Source organism: Notolepis coatsorum, assembly GCF_963971535.1.
Source record: "Notolepis coatsorum genome assembly, chromosome: 17".
In the NCBI taxonomy this organism is placed as follows: domain Eukaryota; kingdom Metazoa; phylum Chordata; class Actinopteri; order Aulopiformes; family Paralepididae; genus Notolepis; species Notolepis coatsorum.
This window is the reverse complement of record NC_140181.1, coordinates 104,246,087-104,267,134: the sequence shown is the minus strand read 5'-3', so window position 1 is coordinate 104,267,134 and position 21,048 is coordinate 104,246,087. Positions and strand designations below refer to the sequence as shown.

Genomic DNA, 21,048 nt, shown 5'->3' with positions numbered 1-21,048 from the left:
CACAGCAAGTGAGTGACACGTATAGGCCTACACACACTCACACGCATATGGTTGTACATGCTAGGGCTGTACCGAATAGTTCGAAGCTTCAAAGCTTCGTTCATAATGTTGACATTTGAATTCTAAATCAACATTTGAATTTTTTATTTTGTATTAAAATATATATATATTTTTTTTGTATGTGTATTCATTCTGTTTAAACCAATGGGGTTTTTCTTCACAGTTGCAGATAAAGATTAGGCTACACTAATATTATAATATTATACTATTATAGTATATGACTCGTCATAAAAATGTAAATAAAACATTTATCATAAATGAAGTAGCCTATCTGCATCCACCCCTAGCGCTCCATCAGGACGTCACCATTACTTTCGTACCAACCGTGCCCTTATTGGAATATTTATGTTGACGAAACTGACGAGTTATATTCATTAACACTTTCAGTGCCCAGCAGGGGGTGCACATTTAGTGCTTGAATGCCCACCATCCACTTCAATGTTAGCATTAATATCGCCTAATCTATGTTTTAAATTATGTGTCTAATCTGCCCGTCGCTTATCAATGACTCATTTTCCAGTCAACATTGTCAAAGCGGATTGTTTTTTTATCGGTTCATTTCCGTTTGATAGCATTTTGAAAAGTCCTCGTTTTCAAGAAGAAAAAAAAATAATCCGTGATAAACGCCCTGTACTGTAATATTCTAGAATGCTGTAATTTTTCGGCCTATTTATGAATCGTTTTCAAATAAATGCTAGATTATCGATAGTATATTATGTGTACGTATGCACGCTGGTGCCGCAAGCTGAAAATCGATTCTCTTAGTTCCTGATCGCTCGCACAGTCAAACAGCCATATCACATATAGGGGAAAAGCTTATATCTCCGTGAAAACAGGTCTGATTATCCTAAGACTGGTAAAATAGATTCCTTACCTGAGATCAGATGGTATCCAAATGGATTATTCCAATTCCTGATCGCCATTCCAAAAATAGATCCTTTTATTGATCCAACGCGTATACTGTAAAACACATATTACACGCTGTGCTGAGGGTCCACAATGAATCTGATCGGCTCCGGTTACATGCGTGAGAAGTAAAATGTGGATTCCGGAGTTTTTTTTTCTCATCCATTTTCATTGAGTCCAATCCAAAAGGGTGCATTACCATCTGGGAGACGATAGGGGGCGCTTTTTTCACATCTGAGCGCCTGATGAGGCTGGTTTACCAACGGTACACTCGGTTGATGAAATATGAATTTAGATCGCTAATAAAAAAAAAATCACGAGAATTCTCGTGATGGGCATTCAGGGGGCGGGCTGATAACCCGAGATATCTCGTGATGGGCATTCAAAGTGTTAAAGAAAGTTGATTTAATAAAAAAAATAAAGACTAATTTAATCAGATGAATCACTTTATTCAAATTGAGGATTTAGTTTGAGGATATTTAAAAAAAATATTATTACGTCATAAAATATGACGACAGGCATTCGAAGCTTTGTTCGAATACTTCAATAGAAGCTTTGAATGTTGACATTCGGTACAGCCCTAGTACATGCACACACACACACACACACACACACACACACACACACACACACACACACACACACACTGTGGGCTCTGCTCTGTGAGACTTCCTCTTGTTTTACAGTGGTGTCTTGTAATCCCACCGTGTGGGCCCCTCCCTTCCATTCATTCATTCACTCCATCTTTATTTATACTCAATAAATACACTGAGTGGTCTAACTCAATTCACAGTGTCATGGTGCGTTAACCCTTTCACTACCACACTACCAAAGTGTTAACCCTTTCACTGTGACAATACAGAAGGTTAACCCTTCCACTGCCACACGACAATGGTTTAACCCTTTCACAACAATGGTAGTGAAATGGTTAATAAATACAGAAACATCAGACAATCAGAACAATTAAGAGCACATTTAAAAAAAATAAAACAAAGACATTGAAAATAATAATAAAAAAAAACAGAGGTAACAATTTTAAAACAATTACATATTGTGGTGACCTGATTGGTCATTAAGGTTCTAAACCGACCCATAGACACTAGAGTGTCTAGTTTCTCTAGTGTCTAGAGTGTCTAGTTCCATGATGTAGGGGCAGAGAAGCCCAAAGCAGATCTACCAAGTTCAGTACAGACTCATAGGCACTCTTAAGTGTAAGACAACGACTGCATCAAGTTCAGTACAGACTCTAGGCACTCTTAAGTGTAAGACACTCACTGGATCAAGTTCAGTACAGACTCTAGGCACCCTCCACTGGCTCCCGATCAAGGAACGCATCAACTTCAAAACACTACTCCTCACCTTCAAAGCCCTCCATAGCCTGGCCCCCCCCTACCTGACTGACCTCCTTCTCCCCTACCGCCCCGCCCGTTCCCTCCGGTCCTCTTCCACTCTTTCCCTCACTGTCCCGTCATCCAAACTCAAAAGTTTTGGTGACCGGGCATTCTCACGAGCTGCACCCCGACTCTGGAACTCCCTCCCTCAGACCATCAGAGACTCTCCCTCACTCTCCACCTTCAAATCCAGACTCAAAACCTACCTGTTCTCCCTAGCCTTCAACCTTCCTTACCCATAACCACCCTCCTCCAACCCACCACCATTTCTCCCTGCCCTACGTTCTCTCCTCTCCTGCCCCCCCCCCCCCTTGGTTTTCCCTTACTTTCTTCCCAACTGTCTCCCCTGCTCACTCCCGTATTTGTTATCCGTTACTCATGGTTTTATGTTCCTGTGTATTCTTATTGTTCTCTGTTTCCCTGTGGTTCTATGTTTCTTTGTTTTCTTTGTTTCTTTTTTTGCCTATTGTCAGCGACTTTGGGTCTTTGAAAATGAATTATTATTATTATTATTATTATTATTATTATTATTATTATTATTATTATTATTATTATTATTATTATTATTATTATTATTATTATTATTATTATTATTATTATTATTATTATTATTATTATTAAGTATAAGACAATCACTGGATCAAGTTCAGTACAGACTCTAGGCACTCTTAACACTTTGATTGCCCAACCCGAGTTTTCTCGGGTTTACCCCCCGCAGAATGCCCACTCACGAGAATTCTCGTATTTTCTCTTTTTTTTATTTATTAGCGCTCTGAAATCATATTTCATCAACCAAGTCTACCGTTGGAAAATCAGCCACTCCAGGCACTCAGATGTGAAAAAAGCGCCCCCTATCGTCTCCCAGATGGTAATTCACCCTTTTGGATTGGACTCAGTGAAAATGAATGAGAAAAAAAAACCCGCACTCCACATTTTACTTCTCACTCACGCAGCCGGGGTCGATCAGCTCCACTCTGGACCCTCAGAGCAGCGGGGATTATGTGTTTTTACAGTATACTCGTGGGATCAATAAAAGGATCGATTTTTTCGAATGGCGATCAGGAATTGGAATAATCCATTTGGATACCATCTGATCTCAGGTAAGGAATCTATGTTACCAGTCTTAGGATAATCAGACCCGTTTTCACGGAGATATTAGCTTTTATGTGATTATGTGATATGGCTGTTTGACTCTAAGAGTGATCAGGAACTGAGAGAATCGATTTTCAGTGCACGGCACTAGCGATATACCGATCCGATACTATCGATAATCTAGCGTTTATTTGAAAATGATTCATAAATAGGCCGCAAAATGACAACGTTCTAGAATATTACAGTAAAGGGCGATTATCATAGAATGTCTTATTTTTTCCGTGAAAATGAGTGCTTTTCAAAATGCTATCAAACGGAAATGAACCGATAAAAAAACAATCTGCTTCGACAATGTTGACTGGAAATGGGTCATTGATAATGCGACGGGCAGATTAGACACATAGCCATAATTTAAAACATAGATTAGGCAATATTAACGTTAACATTGGAGTGGATGTGCGCATTCAAGCACTAAATGTGCGCCCCCTGCTGGGCATTCAAAGTGTTAAGTGTAAGACAATCACTGCATCAAGTTCAGTACAGACTCTAGGCACTCTAGGTGTAAGACAATCACTGGATCAGTCTCTAATAATGGCTCACTACTTAATCACTACTTACTTACGTGGCATGCATAGTAATCAATAAATTGTTAATTCACGCACACACCCACACACCCACGCACGCACGCACACACATACACCCGCACCCGCACACACACACACACACACACACACACACACACACGCACACACACACACGCACACACGCACGGTGAACTCACTAGGTACTCCAGAGACCAGCCTCAGTGGACGCAGCACCCTGAAGGCCCTGAGAGCCTTGACGTCCAGACCTCCAGGTTTCCCCGCGGCGTGGTGGGCCTCCCCCGGCTTGTGGTCCGTCATGCCCTCTGCCATCACACTGAACAACCTGCAGCAGCAACACACACACGGACAGCGGGCATCATCACACTGAACAACCTGCAGCAGCACACACACACGGACAGCGGGCATCATCACACTGAACAGCCTGCAGCAGCACACACACACGGACAGTGGGCGTGACGTCACACTGAACAGCCTGCAGCAGCACACACACACGGACAGCGGGCATCATCACACTGAACAGCCTGCAGCAGCACACACACACGGACAGCGGGCGTGACGTCACACTGAACAGCCTGCAGCAGCACACACACGGACAGTGGGCATCACGCCACACTGTTCTAACACTGGAAGTTCCCCATATGAGAACTGAATTGGGAAAAAGGGCTTTTAAATATGCTGCTCCTTCATCTTGGAACAAGATACAGGAGGACCTAAAATTACCAGGACTGGTCACCCTCGGAGAATTCAAAGCCATTTTAAAATCCTACGAACTCAGTTCCCTTGGTCAGTGCAACTGTGTTTGATCATTTACCTGTTTGATAACTTGCCTGAAATTGGAGCTTGATGTAAATGTTTTATCTGTATTTTATTGTGATGTTCTTTTTTATGTTGAAACTTTCTGCTGCCTTGCTTGGCCAGATCGCTCTTGAAAAAGAGATTTTAATCTCAATGATGCTTATCTGGTTAAATAAAGGATTTGATTGATTGATTGATTGACTGAACAGCCTGCAGCAGCACACACACACGGACAGCGGGCGTCACGTCATGTCACCTGTTATCCGGTCACGCCGCGTGTCGCATCAAATCTGTTATTTATTGCAGCAAGATTACAATCAAGAATAACGTACACATTTATGAAAAGTAAAAAATTATAATAAAGATTTACGTAAGTAGAGAAAAAATTTAAATAACCCACTGAGAAGGTATATAACCATATAACCTCTCTATATATGTGTACTAGGTAGCGGTGTAAAGGTACACATATCCGCACCGAACCGTCTCAGTGTGCACCGTACCGAACGGCTGTGTACCGAATGAATACAACGGTATGTTAACCACTAACGGCCGCCCACCAGGGGCTGTCTTTTTCACAATTTAATATAATTATTATTATTAGGGATGTTCGATATTGGCTTTTTTACCGATACCGATATACCGATATTGTCCAACTCTTAATTTCCGATACCAATATCAACCAATACCGATATATGCAGGCCCCCCCCCCCCCCCCCCCCCCAAACGGAATAATTTCAGGTAATTAACATTACATATCTCTTGTCGTGGAATTAACACAACATTATGCATACTTTTGACAATAAATAAAATCAGAATTAGTTCTTACTTGCTTTCCTGGGTAAATAAAGGTTAGATAAATGTAAAACCGATACCGATAATTTCCGATATCACATTTTAATGCCAATATCGGTAGGCCGATAATATTGGACATCCCTAATTATTATTAAGAAAAAAGTCGATTATTAATTTCAATATAGAATATTCGTTGACAGCCCTACAAGTACAATTAGTTACTGCACACACTACATCACCCCTGAGTGGAACATGGAAAGCCAAACTTTCCCCCACTGTACCGAAAACCCGTACCGAACCTTGACCGTACTGTGGTTTTGGTGTACCGTTTGGTGTACACCCCTAGTACTAGGTATATGATCATATAACCTATATATATATATATGTGTACTGTCTGGGTATATAACCATATAACCTCTATATATATGTGTAGTATATAACCATATAACCTATCTATATGTGTACTAGGTATATAACCATATAACCTATATATATATATATATTAGGGCTGACCCCTATTAGTCGATTAGTCGACTAATCGGTCGAAAGGAGCGACTACCAACCTCTTAGTTGAATAATTTTTTTTTAATTAATGGAATGATACAAATAAAATAAAAAAGAATTAAGAAAAACAAATTTAAGAATATTATACTTATTTTTTTTTCTTATTTTTTGTAATTTTTTTGACCAATAGTCAACTAACGGCAAATTTTTGCCAATCATAGTCGACCATCCAAATCCTTAGTCAGGGACAGCCCTAATACTAGTACTAGGTATATAACCATATAACCTCTCTATATATATGTCTACTAGGTATATATATACACATATAACCATATAACCTCTCTATATATATGTCTAGGTATATATATATACACATATAACCATATAACCTCTCTATATATGTCTACTAGGTATATAACCATAACTCCCACTACCACTGTCGCCTGGTAATCCAGAGATTCCCGGTTCGATTCCCGCTCCTCCCGGGCAAAGTGTCGAAGTGTCCTTGAGCAAGACACTTAACCCCTAACTGCTCCCGATGAGCAGGTTGGCACCTTGCATGGCTGCCTCCGCCGTCGGTGTGTGAATGTGTGAGTGAATGGGTAAAATGTGAGGAACTAATTGTAAAGCGCTTTGGATAAAAGCTGCTATATAAATGCAGCCATTTACCATTTACCATTTACTAGGTATATAACCATATAACCTATATATATATTAGGGGTGTAACAGTACACAAAAACCACGGTTCGGTACGTACCTCGGTTTTGAAGTCACGGTTCGGTACGGGTTTTCGGTACTGTGGGGGAAAGTTTGGCTTTCCATGTTCCACTCAGGGGTGATGTAGTGTGTGCAGTAACTGTTAAGTAGGGCTGTCAACGAATATTCTATATTGAAATTAATAATCGACTATCTAAAATATTAGAATATTAGATTGTGAAAAAAAAACAGCCCCCGGTGAGCGGTCGTTAGTGGTTAACATACCGTTGTATTCGTTCGGTACACAGCCGTACTGAACCTAAGGTCCAGTACTGAAACGGTTCGGTACGGATACGTGTACCTTTACACCCCATATACATATATGTCTACTAGGTATATAACCATATATAACCTCTGTAATCAGATTAGGGGCAACTTTCGTTGGCAGTGTGAACGTAGCCTATAACACTCACAAAACAAAAGCACACAGAAAGAGCCAAAACGTACCCGACGATGACGATGACGAAATCAAGCAAGTTCCACCCGCTGCGGATGTAGGCGCTGGGATGCATGACCAAGCCGTACGCCAGGATCTTGGTGAACGTCTCAATGGTGAAGATGACGAGGAAGACATACTCCACTTGTTCCTGAGCACAAAGAAGAGGAGAGGAGGACAGTCCAGAGGTCACCGGCACATCATCTTTGCTTTTTAGGAGTCAGCGAATGGAGACATTTGATTGGTGGAGGTGAGTTTGGGGATTCTATTCGTATAAGTTTTTTCCCTCATATTTTTATATTCAGATCAAATTGTATTGCCTATATTTATGTCTTTCTACTATTACCCAGGGTTCCCACAGACATTGCAAAATGAAATTCAAGGACTTGCAAGTACTTTTCCAAGCACTATTTTTCATTTTAAAAGGGCATTTAAAAGGATACAATTCACTTTTAAATGCATTTTTTTTTATAGAAAAAAATTATCTGATCCAATATTTATGGCTTAAAACCTATTTCCGACAATTAGTTACACTTTAAATAAAGAAATTATTTCTTGATTCTGAATTTTTCTTTATCATGGATGAACAAAACTTTCAATGTGAATGGTTGATTTGAATTTCAAGGACTTTTTAAGCACCTTGTTAAAGAAATGGGCTATTTTCAAGGAATTCCAGGCCTTGACTTTTTTTGGTAAAAAATCAAGCACTTTAAGCACTTCAAGGACCTTGTGTGACCCCTCCCCCATGCTGCTATGAAGCCTGAATATCCACAAGGGGATCAATAAAGGAAGATCTTATCTTATCTTATCTTCTCTTATCGTGTTGTTGTTTGATTTGTTTTTGTGAGACAGTTTGAACTTAACACTTTCACTGCCACACTACAGAAGGTTAACTCTTTACTATCACACTACCGACGGTAACCGTCTGTAGTGTGATAGTAAAGAGTTAACCTTCTGTAGTGTGGCAGTGAAAGGGTTAAGCCTGAGTGGGAAAGCCACAGAAAAGAAGCTCCTGATGGGATTTGATCCCGAGACCATCTGGGGTAGATGGGCTACCTGGAGAGGGGTCTAAATAATAATAATAATAATAATAATGGATTGGATTTATATAGCGCTCTTCATGACACCCCAGTGACCCCAGAGCGCTTACAGAGTCCATTATTCGTTCATACACAGTCATACCGGTGGTGGTAAGCTAAACTGTATGTTAACATTTCAAACATCAACAATGTAACTTTCGGAATTAATGCTTTTGTTCCTAGAAAAGACGTTAGCTTGCAGCCAGCTAACTCGCTTGTTTGATCGCTTGTTCGCTATTAAGAAAAGATCGAAATCATATTCTAATCACACAGCACAGACTCCCATCCCAGTAGCTTTCTAACCCTTTCACTACCACACTACCAACTGGTTAACCCTTTCACTGCGACAATACAGAATGTTAACCCTTTCAATGCCACACGACAAAGGATTAGCCCTTTCACAACCACACTACGGAAACCCTTTCACTGCCACACTACAGAGGGTTAACCGTCTGTAGTGTGGTAGTGAAAGGTTAACCTTCTGTAGTGTGGTAGTGAAAGGGTTAACCCACTGCCTAAGACAAGCTTAAGCTGGTCACCCGATCCCTACTCAGTAACCTTTAGCCTAATACTGCTAATCACTGCTGACACTACCTCAGCCTGACGCTGTAAACCAGGCACCCACCGTATGGCGTTATCAGAATCAGAAAGGTCTTTATTGCCAAGTCGTTTTCACATACAAGGAATTAGCTTTTGGTCGTTTTCGGTGCAACATTAACCCTTTCACTGCCACATGACAGAAGGTTAACCCTTTCACTGCCACACGAGTACAATAGTACAATTCTAAGTAAAAAATTAAATATATATATAAGAATAGGCCAGGGCTGTACAACTGGGCAAGATGTGGTCAAGTATACACTAATTTGAATAAAATAACAATGCAGTGGGATGGGATAATTAGCAGGGCTGTGCAATTGGGCAGTTTATGTGCAAAGAGTATGAACAGCGAAGTATGAACAAGTATGTTTTGATATATTTATATTTAGTCATTTAGCTGATGCTTTCATCCAAAGCGACTTACAAGTTTTGTACAAGTCAGCAGGAAGGGTATAACTCTATCAGCTGGGTAACAATGTTCATCAAAGTGTTGAGTGCTACAGTGTAGGTTAGTATATTAGGACAAGTGCATGACAGTAAGGTTAGTTAGGGTTAGATATATATATATATATTTTTTTAATTTAAAGAATTATATATACTGTATATAAACGTGATGGAGGACTGATCACAGATCAGTAGGCATGCTGCTGAAGGCTGTTTCACCAAAAGCTAATGGGAACAAACAAACTAAATCAATAACCATAACAATAGATTTATAACCAAAGAGAAATTAACTCATTTCCATCCAGTTACTGGTTTATACAGTCGGTTCAGGAGAGATGGACAACATGGTTTCTATGAAGAGAGGCCTAGGAAAATATGAAACATGATACATATGTACACCTATATAAATGTCAATCATATTTGTAAGCTTGATGGGAATGACTGTGAAAAGAGCCTTGAGGTAAACTGATTCCACCCTGTTTTACCCGGGCGACAACGATCCACGAACCATCCATCCAACCACAAAGCAAAGCCTACACTGTAAAAAAATTATTCAATTCACGGGAAATTCACTGTATTATTTTACAGATTACTTTTGTTTTTCTACTTTAAGTGTAAATGCCATAAAAATACAGTAAATTACCTTTTATCAAAATATTAACCATTAACACATTGGTTGCCAGCAGGGGTGCGCGATTTATCGCTTGAGTGCCAGCGCTTTAGTCAATGAGAGGACGAGGATATTTGCGAACGCGTAAACTATATCTTAAATTATGGCTATGTGTCTAATACAACCGTCGCTTATCAATGACTTGCTTGCAGTCAACATGTACGAAACAGATTGTTTTTTCATCAGTACATTTCCGTTTTATACCGTTTTGAATACGAGTATAGTTTTGAAGATTTCTAGTGATTCCAGAAAAATCCGTGAAAATAGCCCTTTAGTGGAATACACAAAACACATTGTCATTTTTCGGCCTATTTATGAATCGTTTTCAAATAAACGCTAGATTATCGATAGTATATGTGTACTTATGCACGCTAGAGAAGTGGGCTGAAAAATCGATTATCTATGTTACGCACACGTTACGTTACGTTACGCACACACACATACACACATATGAGACACGTTGTGAACGCTGTGAAAAAAAACTGATTACCCCAAGACTGATAAAATAAAGTCCTTACCTCACATCAGATGTTCTGCAAAAAGATTAATCCAATTCCTGATCGCCATTCCAAATATCGATCGCGTTTATTGATCCAACGTTATACCTCGAAACACATAATCCACACTGCTTCTAGTCCCCTCAACGAATGCAATAGTCTCAGGTTACATGGCTCAGAAGTAAAATGTGGAGCCCGGAGTTATTTTTTCTCATGCATTCCCATTGACTCCATTCCAATGGGTGCAATACCATCCGGGAGACGATAGGGGGCGATATTTGCCCTTTTCGAGCTCAGAGCCAGTCCCAATGATAACGTGAGGCTGGATGGATGAAAAATTTATGGATATCGCTAATAAAAGAAATAACGGACTTCCGGTTTGCGATGTTCTGGTGAACAGCCACATGAAAGAGCTCCCGGTCATTGAATATCAAAAAAGGAAGTAAAACAATTCAAAGCGAAATAAAAAGTGACAATTCAAGGATATAAGAGAGGAGGAAGGAGGAACACGAGAAAAGGCGAGAGAAAAACGACCCCAGAAGAAGTACAAAGGAGGACGCAGGAGATGATTCAGGCTGCCATGACACAGTGGGAAGCTAACATGCAGGCTGGCGTGACGCAGTGGGCAGCTAGCATACAAGCTAGCTTACAGGCTAGCGTGACGCAGTGGGCAGCTAGCATACGGGCTGGCATCCAAGCTGAAATGCAGAGTGCGTTGGCTAGCCAATAGGCTAGCGCAGTAGCTAACCAGGAGCTACAAGCTAGCATACAGGCTAACGCAATGGCTACCCAAGCTAACACACGGAACATCCAGGGCAACATCGATGGACTCAGGGAGGAGTTGGAGAAGGGTCGGGGAATACAAGCTAACGTGGCGTTGAACCGCAGCAAGGCCTGGCTGGAGCTGGAGAAGGAGCTGCAAGCTAACATGGAAGTTAACACGATGAAAATTATGCAGCGGGGGATGCAAGCTAACGGGACGTTGGACCGAGGCGGGGCCTGGCTGGAGAGGAAGCTGCAGGCTAACATGGAAGTTAACACGATGAAAATTATGCAGCGGGGGATGCAAGCTAACGGGACGTTGGACCGAGGCGGGGCCTGGCTGGAGAGGAAGCTGCAGGCTAACATGGAAGTTAACACGATGAAAATTATGCAGCGGGGGATGCAAGCTAACGGGACGTTGGACCGAGGCGGGGCCTGGCTGGAGAGGAAGCTGCAGGCTAACATGGAAGTTAACAAGATGAAAATGAAGCAGCAAGGGATACAAGCTGACGGGACGCTGGACCGCAGCAAGGCCTGGCTGGAGAGGGAGCTACACGCTAACAAGGCCGGCGCACGGACTGGACTCGATGCAGTGCGGGGTGTTCGGAGGAGCATGGAGGCTGGTTTGGGAGAGGTGAAACGGACGGCCCCCGGGGGAGGGACAGGGAGGACTCGGGCACCGAGGTCAGCCGGACCATCCGCACACGAGATGCAGGCGCGGAGGCCGTCCGGGCCGGCCAAGATACGAACACGGAGGCCACACACACCAACCGGGATCCGAGCACCGAGATCAACCGGACTAGCCAGAACTCGAATAACAAAGTCTCACACACCAAGCAGGACTCGAGCACTGAGGTCATACACACCGACCAAGATTCAATATCGCATATGCATATAATTAGATAGTGAATGGAGGTTATGATTCGAGACACACTGCAGACAACACACAGACCACTGGGAATACAGATAAGGTAAACACATTAGTGGAACACATTAGTTGGGGAAATTGGGACTAGATTCGGGACATATAATACAAATAATATGTGCTAGACTAAACTGAGGACACTAGCACACATGACACACAACTAAGATGACGGGGAACATGGGGAATCACATTCGGAGACCTGACCGGGAGCTCTGGAAATGTACGGTCATATGAAAGATAAAAATTCAAATAAAATGTTGGACAATAATAGGGACATTGGAGAATCCCCACTGGGAATATCTCCGTCGTTATAGGAGGGGCCCTCTCCAGGAGAGCCTTACCCCTCCAACCCGCCAACGGGGGTTAAACAGGGTTCAAAGAATTACCTGGGAAGTGCCAATTGTCTTTAGGGTGCTTTCACACCAGAGCTGTTTGGTCCGGACTATCGGACCAGAGTTCGTTTTTTCGGATAGTCCGCTTTTTTTGGGGTGGTGTGAATGCTCAGTCGAACTCTCGTGCGGACCAAACACGTAAACTCTGGTCCGCCTGAAAACGTAGGTCTCGGTTTGCTTCATCGGACCAAACGCGGACCAAATATAGGAAGTGACCTGATAAACTGTGCATCTTGGGTAGAAGGAAAAAAACAAACACCGCGGCGCACCTGATAGACATATGGGCAGAAGACCAAATTAAACAGCTACTTGTGGGCACTCATAAAAACAATGCGGTGTACACGTTGTTTAGCGAGAGGATGGTGGTAATGGGCTTCAATAGAACAATGGATCAATGCCACGTGGCGGGCTCTGGGTTCTCGGCTCCGCGCATGGTGGACCAGGATATGGGGGTGTTCTGTCTCTCGGGGAGGAGGGCGGGAGGGAGGGGTTTCTCTCAGGGGGATCAGAGCGGCTGGGCTTTGCCCGGCGGGGCCCTGTGTGTTGGGGGACCGATGGGCGTGGGGTGGGGCTCTCGGGGACATGGGAAATAGCGGGCTTGGCTCGGTGGGGGGGAGTCCCCTATCCTTTCCTCTACTGGGCCTGGCCCAATTGATTCAAGGGACCCGTGTCGCTGGGGGCCCGGCTACGGGCGCAGCAACCTGGGATATGGGGGGGCGCCAATGGGCTCAACTCAGGGGGGGGGATGTCGGGGGGGGGCCATCGTTTCCGCGGTTTGACCCGGGAGAGTGGGATCTCGTGGGTTGTGGGTTCGTTGTGCGTGGGGTGGGGTGCTTGGTGACATGGGAGGTAGCGGGCTTGGCTCGGTGGGGGGGAGTAACACCCCTCGCCTCTCTACTGGGTCTGGCCCAATCAAATTCAATGGACCCGTGCTGCTGAGTGCTGGGCCCCACGTGAGACGGACCTGGGATGCGGGGGAGCCCGGTTTCTAGGGGGGGATGGCGGGAGGGGGGGGTTCCTCTTATGGGGGTCTGGACGGCTGAACGAGGCCATATTCAAGGACCCATATCTGTATGTTGTTATGTTATGGATGTCACTGTAAATATTGTGTTGTATGTCTATAAATGTTAAATAAAAATGTAAGTAAAAAAAGAAAAAAAGAAATAACGATTAAATAACGAGATTTCTCGTCGTTGGCACTCAACGCATCTCGTTGTTGGCACCCAATGTGTTAAATAAAGGTTGTAATCTGTAAATGTATTTGATTTTACTGTAATTTGACAGTAAGTATTTGGCAACCGTTGCTGCCAGACATTTACAATTTTTTTGTACAGTGTGTGCTGGGTGTTAGCATCCATTAGTCCATCAGCACCTGTGATTTCATGATGCTAGCAAGTCAAACGGCTAATCGGTTTCGCTGCCTGTGCATCTTCATAAATAAAATTTTTACATTTACATTTAGTCATTTAGCTGACGCTTTTATCCAAAGCAACTTACAAATTCTGTACAACAAGTGAGCAGGAAGGGTACAAAGGGTATATATAATATCTCATTCTAATAATTCATTTTCTTCATCATATTTTGTACCATATCTTAGAGTATGAGAATTACTATTTGAGACCTTTTTTATTTGTATTTTTATTTACTGTATGCATTGTTTCTACAGTAAATTCACAACTATGCTAAGAGTGTCATTTGGGTTTGGTCTACATCTAAGGTTCAGAAACCAGGTCAAGTTTCTAAAACCAGGTCAGACGGTGTCAGAATCACGTGTGAGAGAGAGAGAGAGAGAGAGAGAGAGAGAGAGAGAGAGAGAGAGAGAGAGAGAGAGAGAGAGAGAGAGAGAGAGAGAGAGAGAGAGAGAGAGAGAGAGAGAGAGAGAGAGAGAGAGAGACAGAGAGAGAGGAAGCAGCAGATGGTCAGTGTGTTTAAGTATAACGTTACTTATCCCTGATGACGTCCCCTGGCCTGAACCACTACCCTTTCCTCTCTAATACCATGTGTGCTCTAACCAGGGTTCCCACAGACAGTGCAAAATGAAATTCAAGGACTTTCTAAGTCTAAGCACTATTTTCAGAAAGAAAATCTGATCCAATATGTATGGCGGCTTAAAACCAATTTCCGACAATTAGTTACACTTTAGATAATTTTTTTTTTATATTTCTTGATTCAGAACAATTTGATCATGGATGAACAAAACTTTCAATGTGAATGGTGATTTGAATTTCAAGGACTTTTTAAGCACCTTGTTAAAAATGGTCTGTTTTCAAGGAATTCCAGGCCTTGACTTTTTTTTGGTCAAAAATAAAGCACTTCAAGGACCTTGTGCGAACCCTGTCTAACTTAAAGCATCGTTAAGTCCCAAGTGGTTGTTGATACACTCAATGTAACAGCTACTGTCCAACCTCCTCCTTCAGCGGCCGTTAGTACCATCAAGGTTCACCGGTTTCTCTCATTAATTATGACAACAGGTGTAACAGAGAGAGAGAAAGAGAGGGGGAGGGAGAGGGAGAGAAAGAGAGGGGGAGGGTTAAAAGGGAAACTGTCTAGGAAGACACAGATTAGGAGGCCTGGGTGACATTCAATCTTTTGACAGCAAGGGCAGATTCTTCAGGTGGGTTTTTATGGTCTTTCAACTAACCTTTCTTCTTGTTTTTAATAACATCAGAGGTAAAAGGACAACCTGTCATCACTGGCTCAATGTGATTTAAATAATGCAATGTTTTAGTCTGAGACGTTCTTCCAGAACAGTGTGTGTGTTTTTTTTTTTTAAAGGGGCACTTCACCAAAAAACAATGCTGATTTATTTTGCACGTAATCTCGTACACGTTCAAAAAACTGTGTCAATTTGGTTTGACAGTTCATTGAGAATAAATGAGTTTGAATATGTGATGTCATCAAGGACATTGAATTCTTGTGTTGCGTTAATCACAGCTCAATGAAATGATAAGGTAGCAGTCCCTATAAGACAAGGTATTGCCATTTTTATTTCATGGCAAGGATCACTGTTGGCGGTGGCCATATTCAAACTAAAACTGTGTGCAAAACTGTTTAGAATTTTTGGATGTGTGTGAGATTATGTGCAAAATTAATTAACATACATGTTTTTGGTGCAGTGCCCCTTTAAATAAGTCTGATCCGTGGTGACTGTCCTTTGTTCTTCTAGCCTGTCTTGCTCCACCAACGCACCTGTCACAGAGACTATTAACCCTTTCACTGCCAACACTACAGAAGGTTAACCCTTTCACTACCACACTACAGACGGTTAATGAGGTGTGCAACACACCTCCATGACATATTACACTGAAAGCAAAGAGGTTTATAGGATAAATAAATCACACTATACTTACTATACTTATTTTATTTTATAATTATCTATTTCATCTAGCACACTCTCAGGAGCAAAACAGAAAGAAGTATTTCATACAAAAGTATTCTGTATTTCTGTATGACAACTAATAAAGAAACTTGAAACTTGAAAACACTCAGAGGGTACCATTTCCATGGTAACAGTGAAGAGGGAAACTACCCTGATGGCTTTGTTGATACAGGACTATATTACTGTTTAATCTAACAGTTTTAATATTAGCCTCAAATGCGTGCTAGCTAAACAATATAGCTAACATGCTTTACAGCCTATAGCCTATCTTTTGTGTGTTATTTGTTTCTGTCTGAGCTGTCCGTCTGTCAAGATCAACCACAGGATATTTCCACAGGATTTCTCCATTATTATGGTTGTTTCAAAATATGGGAAATAAAGTTATATATTTCTGAAAATGATCTATTTTCCATGGAGACTCACTAGGAATGGAGTCTAGGTCAACATGATTATATTATATCATAAGTGACACTTAAAGGTTAAAGATGCACTACAGTATGTAGTTTTGTGAGAGTCAGAGAAGTGAATAATTTCTAAGGTATATTTTCATGACTGAATAAACAAACTGTCCTCGGAGGGAAATTGGATTCCTGAAACACTGTTATTGTTGTTGTTTACAAAGACAGGGTCCGCAATTTTGTTAACAAACTTATTCTAGGCTTACGTTTGGTTCACAGGGCCTAAAAATTATTTTGTTTTCGTTCAAGATAATGAATAATTCTAAGAATAACAGTAAATGTCTTTTGCAGGCTCTGCAAACAAACCCCCCTCTACCGAAATGGCATAGTGCAGCTTTAAGTTATACTGCATAGTGCACCTTTAAGTTATACTGCATAGTGCACCTTTAAGTTATACTGCATAGTGCACCTTTAAGTTATACTGCATAGTGAAGCTTTAAGTTATACTGCATAGTGAAGCTTTAAGTTATACTGCATAGTGCAGCTTTAAGTTATACTGCATAGTGAAGCTTTAAGTTATACTGCATAGTGCAGCTTTAAGTTATACTGCATAGTGCACCTTTAAGTTATACTGCATAGTGCAGCTTTAAGTTATACTGCATAGTGCAGCTTTAAGTTATACTGCATAGTGAAGCTTTAAGTTATACTGCATAGTGCAGCTTTAAGTTATACTGCATAGTGAAGCTTTAAGTTATACTGCATAGTGCACCTTTAAGTTATACTGCATAGTGAAGCTTTAAGTTATACTGCATAGTGAAGCTTTAAGTTATACTGCATAGTGAAGCTTTAAGTTATACTGCATAGTGCACCTTTAAGTTATACTGCATAGTGAAGCTTTAAGTTATACTGCATAGTGAAGCTTTAAGTTATACTGCATAGTGCACCTTTAAGTTATACTGCATAGTGAAGCTTTAAGTTATACTGCATAGTGAAGCTTTAAGTTATACTGCATAGTGCACCTTTAAGTTATACTGCATAGTGCAGCTTTAAGTTATACTGCATAGTGAAGCTTTAAGTTATACTGCATAGTGCACCTTTAAGTTATACTGCATAGTGAAGCTTTAAGTTATACTGCATAGTGAAGCTTTAAGTTATACTGCATAGTGCACCTTTAAGTTATACTGCATAGTGCAGCTTTAAGTTATACTGCATAGTGAAGCTTTAAGTTATACTGCATAGTGAAGCTTTAAGTTATACTGCATAGTGAAGCTTTAAGTTATACTGCATAGTGCAGCTTTAAGTTATACTGCATAGTGCACCTTTAAGTTATACTGCATAGTGCAGCTTTAAGTTATACTGCATAGTGCAGCTTTAAGTTATACTGCATAGTGCAGCTTTAAGTTATACTGCATAGTGCAGCTTTAAGTTATACTGCATAGTGCAGCTTTAAGTTATACTGCATAGTGCACCTTTAAGTTATACAGCTTTAAGTGAAAATCCTACAACAACAAAGTCAAGTGGTTGTGATAACATGCCATAAACACAAGTTGTTGTTTTCTAATATTTCCTAACTCATATTTGGAATCACAAAATATGTAATTCTATAGTATAGAACATCTCCCTCTGGCCCACTTGAGGCGTTGCCAAGGTGCTGGAGGAGGTAACAGTCAAAGTCCATAGTTCCACACAATCTGCACTTTTTAATGGTAAGATTTTGGTCCCAAACGACCTTCATCGAGCATGTGAAATAAGACTGCTTAGTCCAAAAGCTCAATATTATTAACCCTTTCACTGCCGCACTACCAAATGGTTTAACCCTTTCACTGCGACAATACGGAAGGTAACCCTTTGTCGGGTGGTAGTGATAGGGTTAACCTTCTGTAGTGTGGTAGTGAAAGGGTTAAATGTATAAACTCTCTGAAACCTTGGCAATCTCTCTGGGTGTAAATGTGACCATGTGACCAGCTCACCAGGTTGTGATTGGTGGGATTGGAGTCATCGTCAGGGTAGGGTTTGGTGACACCCATGGCCACACAGTTGGCAAAGATGGCAAGTAGGATGAATATATCAAAAGGCCTGCAGGACTGAAGTCAAGGAAACAGCTAAACTACATGAATGCATTATTGACACAACCTGGACGCCTGAATACTTTCGACAACAAATGTTTGTTTCCGCGTCTCTGATTGGCCAAGTCATGTGACATGTACGCTCAATCGTGGGACCGCAAGTTTCTACACTGGTTAAGCAAAGGCGCTCTTTCGAAGTTGGTTAAGGTTAGAGTTTGTCTTAGAGCAGGGCGATAGAACGCCTGCCCTGATTCCAAACTCTAACCTTAACCAACTGCAAAAGAGTCGCTTAAGCTTAACCAGTGATAAACTAGGCGTTAGGTAGTTTGCAGGCTGTTAGACCCGGAAATAGGCGCCGAACTTGACGTCCCACGATTGGCGCACATGTCACATGACCTGGCCAATCAGAGCGCAAAACTCGAACGTGGAAACAAACATTTGTTGTCGAAAGTATACACGCAACCTGGACGCCTGTATATTTTCCCCAACGGAGTTTCACTTCCGCGTTCGGTTTGCACGATCTGATTGGCCACTGACGTTTCTCTCAGCGCCAATCGCGTTACTCCTAACAAACTGGTTAAGCTTGGCGACTCTTTCGATGTTCAATTATGTTCAATTAAACGGCACAGACTACAGCGTATAATGCATGCCGTATATATTACGCCATACGTACCTTATGTACCTTATTTTACTTCTATTTACATGCTATACTATTTTATTTTATTTCATAGTTATCTTTTGTCTAGCACAGTCTCTGGAGCGTAACAGAAAGAAGCATTTTGTATAAAAGTATTCTGTACTTCTGTATGACAACTATTAAAGAAACTGTATACTGCACCTGTGTATACTGTATACTTACTTACTCATAGAATATATTTAGATTCTAGTGTTTATTGTAACCATATTTATTGTAATGCAGAATATAACTGATAGGGCATACAGACCCTCATCTGCACCTTGTATATACACCTTGTATACACCTTGTGTATATTCATAGTTAACTATATTGTTTACACTGCCTATTTCTACTTTTCTACTGTACTATAATTGTATTGCCTGTATTATGTTTTCTAATATTACCCTGCCCATACCTGTAGCCCCCTCCCCCGTGCTGCTCTATGATGCCTTAATTTCCCCAAGGGGATCAATAAAGGAATATCTTATCTTATCTTATATTTATCTATTAATTAGATCGTGATGGATTCAGTCGGAGCAAGGCTGTTTAATTGCAGTGTTTGTTTTGTTTAGGTGAGTTATTTATTGTTTGTGTTTTGTCAATATATTGTGATTATTTTATATTATATTATATTAAAATGTATTATCATTATACAGCACAAGTACAGTACAATGAAAAAAGGTTTGGCATCCAACCAGAGTGCAAATGTAATAGTAAAGTGCAATAGAAATATACAATGTATGGGTGATTAAACTGGGTATAAAATATATAAATGAGTACTACTAGGTGTAGTGCTAATCAGATGTATGTACAGAGTTGTAGTATTAATATGTACAGTGATACAGGTATAAAGACACTATGGTAGTAAGTCATACTGGCCAGCAGTGTAACTAGTAAGAGCAGGTACAGAATCAATATAGATATAGTATCTACAGATGTGAAAAAGGATATCTATATCTGTTTGTACAGATGAGTATGAATGTATATTTCGTGTGTTGTCACTAGTCTGACATTGACCAAACTTGATATGCATGACCTTGGTGGGCTCTAGGTCAACTCCTGAAAAGGGGGTCAATGTCAGACCTTGCAATCAAAAGTTAGGGGGCGCACTGAAATTATGGCAAGGGTTATTAGCCCCCTAACTTTTGATTGCAAAGTCTGACATTGACCCCCTTTTCAGGAGTTGACCTAGAGCCCACCAAGGTCATGCATATCAAGTTTGGTCAATGTCAGACCTTGCAATACACTGTAAGGCACTGTAAGGCTACTGTCCTGCCTCACTTCCAGTGATGAAGCTAAGCTATGCTAACGGAGCGTCTATTCCCAAAGCTAAAATGCACGCACAGAGACACAAAAGGTATGCATCTTCTTGTCTAACTCCAGGGAAGATGTTAAATAAGCTAATTTCCAAAAAAAGTGGAGTTCCCCTTTAAGTTTGAGTCCCAAATGTTGTTGTATGCAAATATAATGACAATAAAGTACAATCTAATCTAATGAATCTAATGGGGATCTAAATAAAACAAACAAACCAACCTGCCCCACCTACACAGCCCTACCAATCCACATGCATGCAGGTATGTACGTACACACACACACACACACACACACACACACACACACACACACACACACACACACACACACACACACACACACACACACACACACACACACACACACACACACACACACACACACACACACGCACAGCAACCTCCTGCAAAGCCTCACCTTCCATCCTCTTTCTACCTTTTTACCCTACCCTCCAATCTCCCCCAATCCCATTCAATCTTGTTTGCTGCAGCTCAAATGTATCCCCTTGTCCC

General features: G+C 41.2%; 1 protein-coding gene across 1 annotated transcript in view; it reads right to left on the bottom strand.

The window, feature by feature from the left end:
- Nucleotides 1–21,048, bottom strand: part of cacna1fa (calcium channel, voltage-dependent, L type, alpha 1F subunit a) — a gene marked incomplete at its 3' end in the record, with an annotated part of 242,326 nt that overhangs the window by 220,449 nt on the left and 829 nt on the right. The window contains 3 exon segments of the mRNA XM_084333608.1: nt 4,231–4,376; nt 7,349–7,488; nt 18,451–18,556. Of these exon segments, the coding sequence (XP_084189734.1) occupies nt 4,231–4,376; nt 7,349–7,488; nt 18,451–18,556 (392 nt within the window).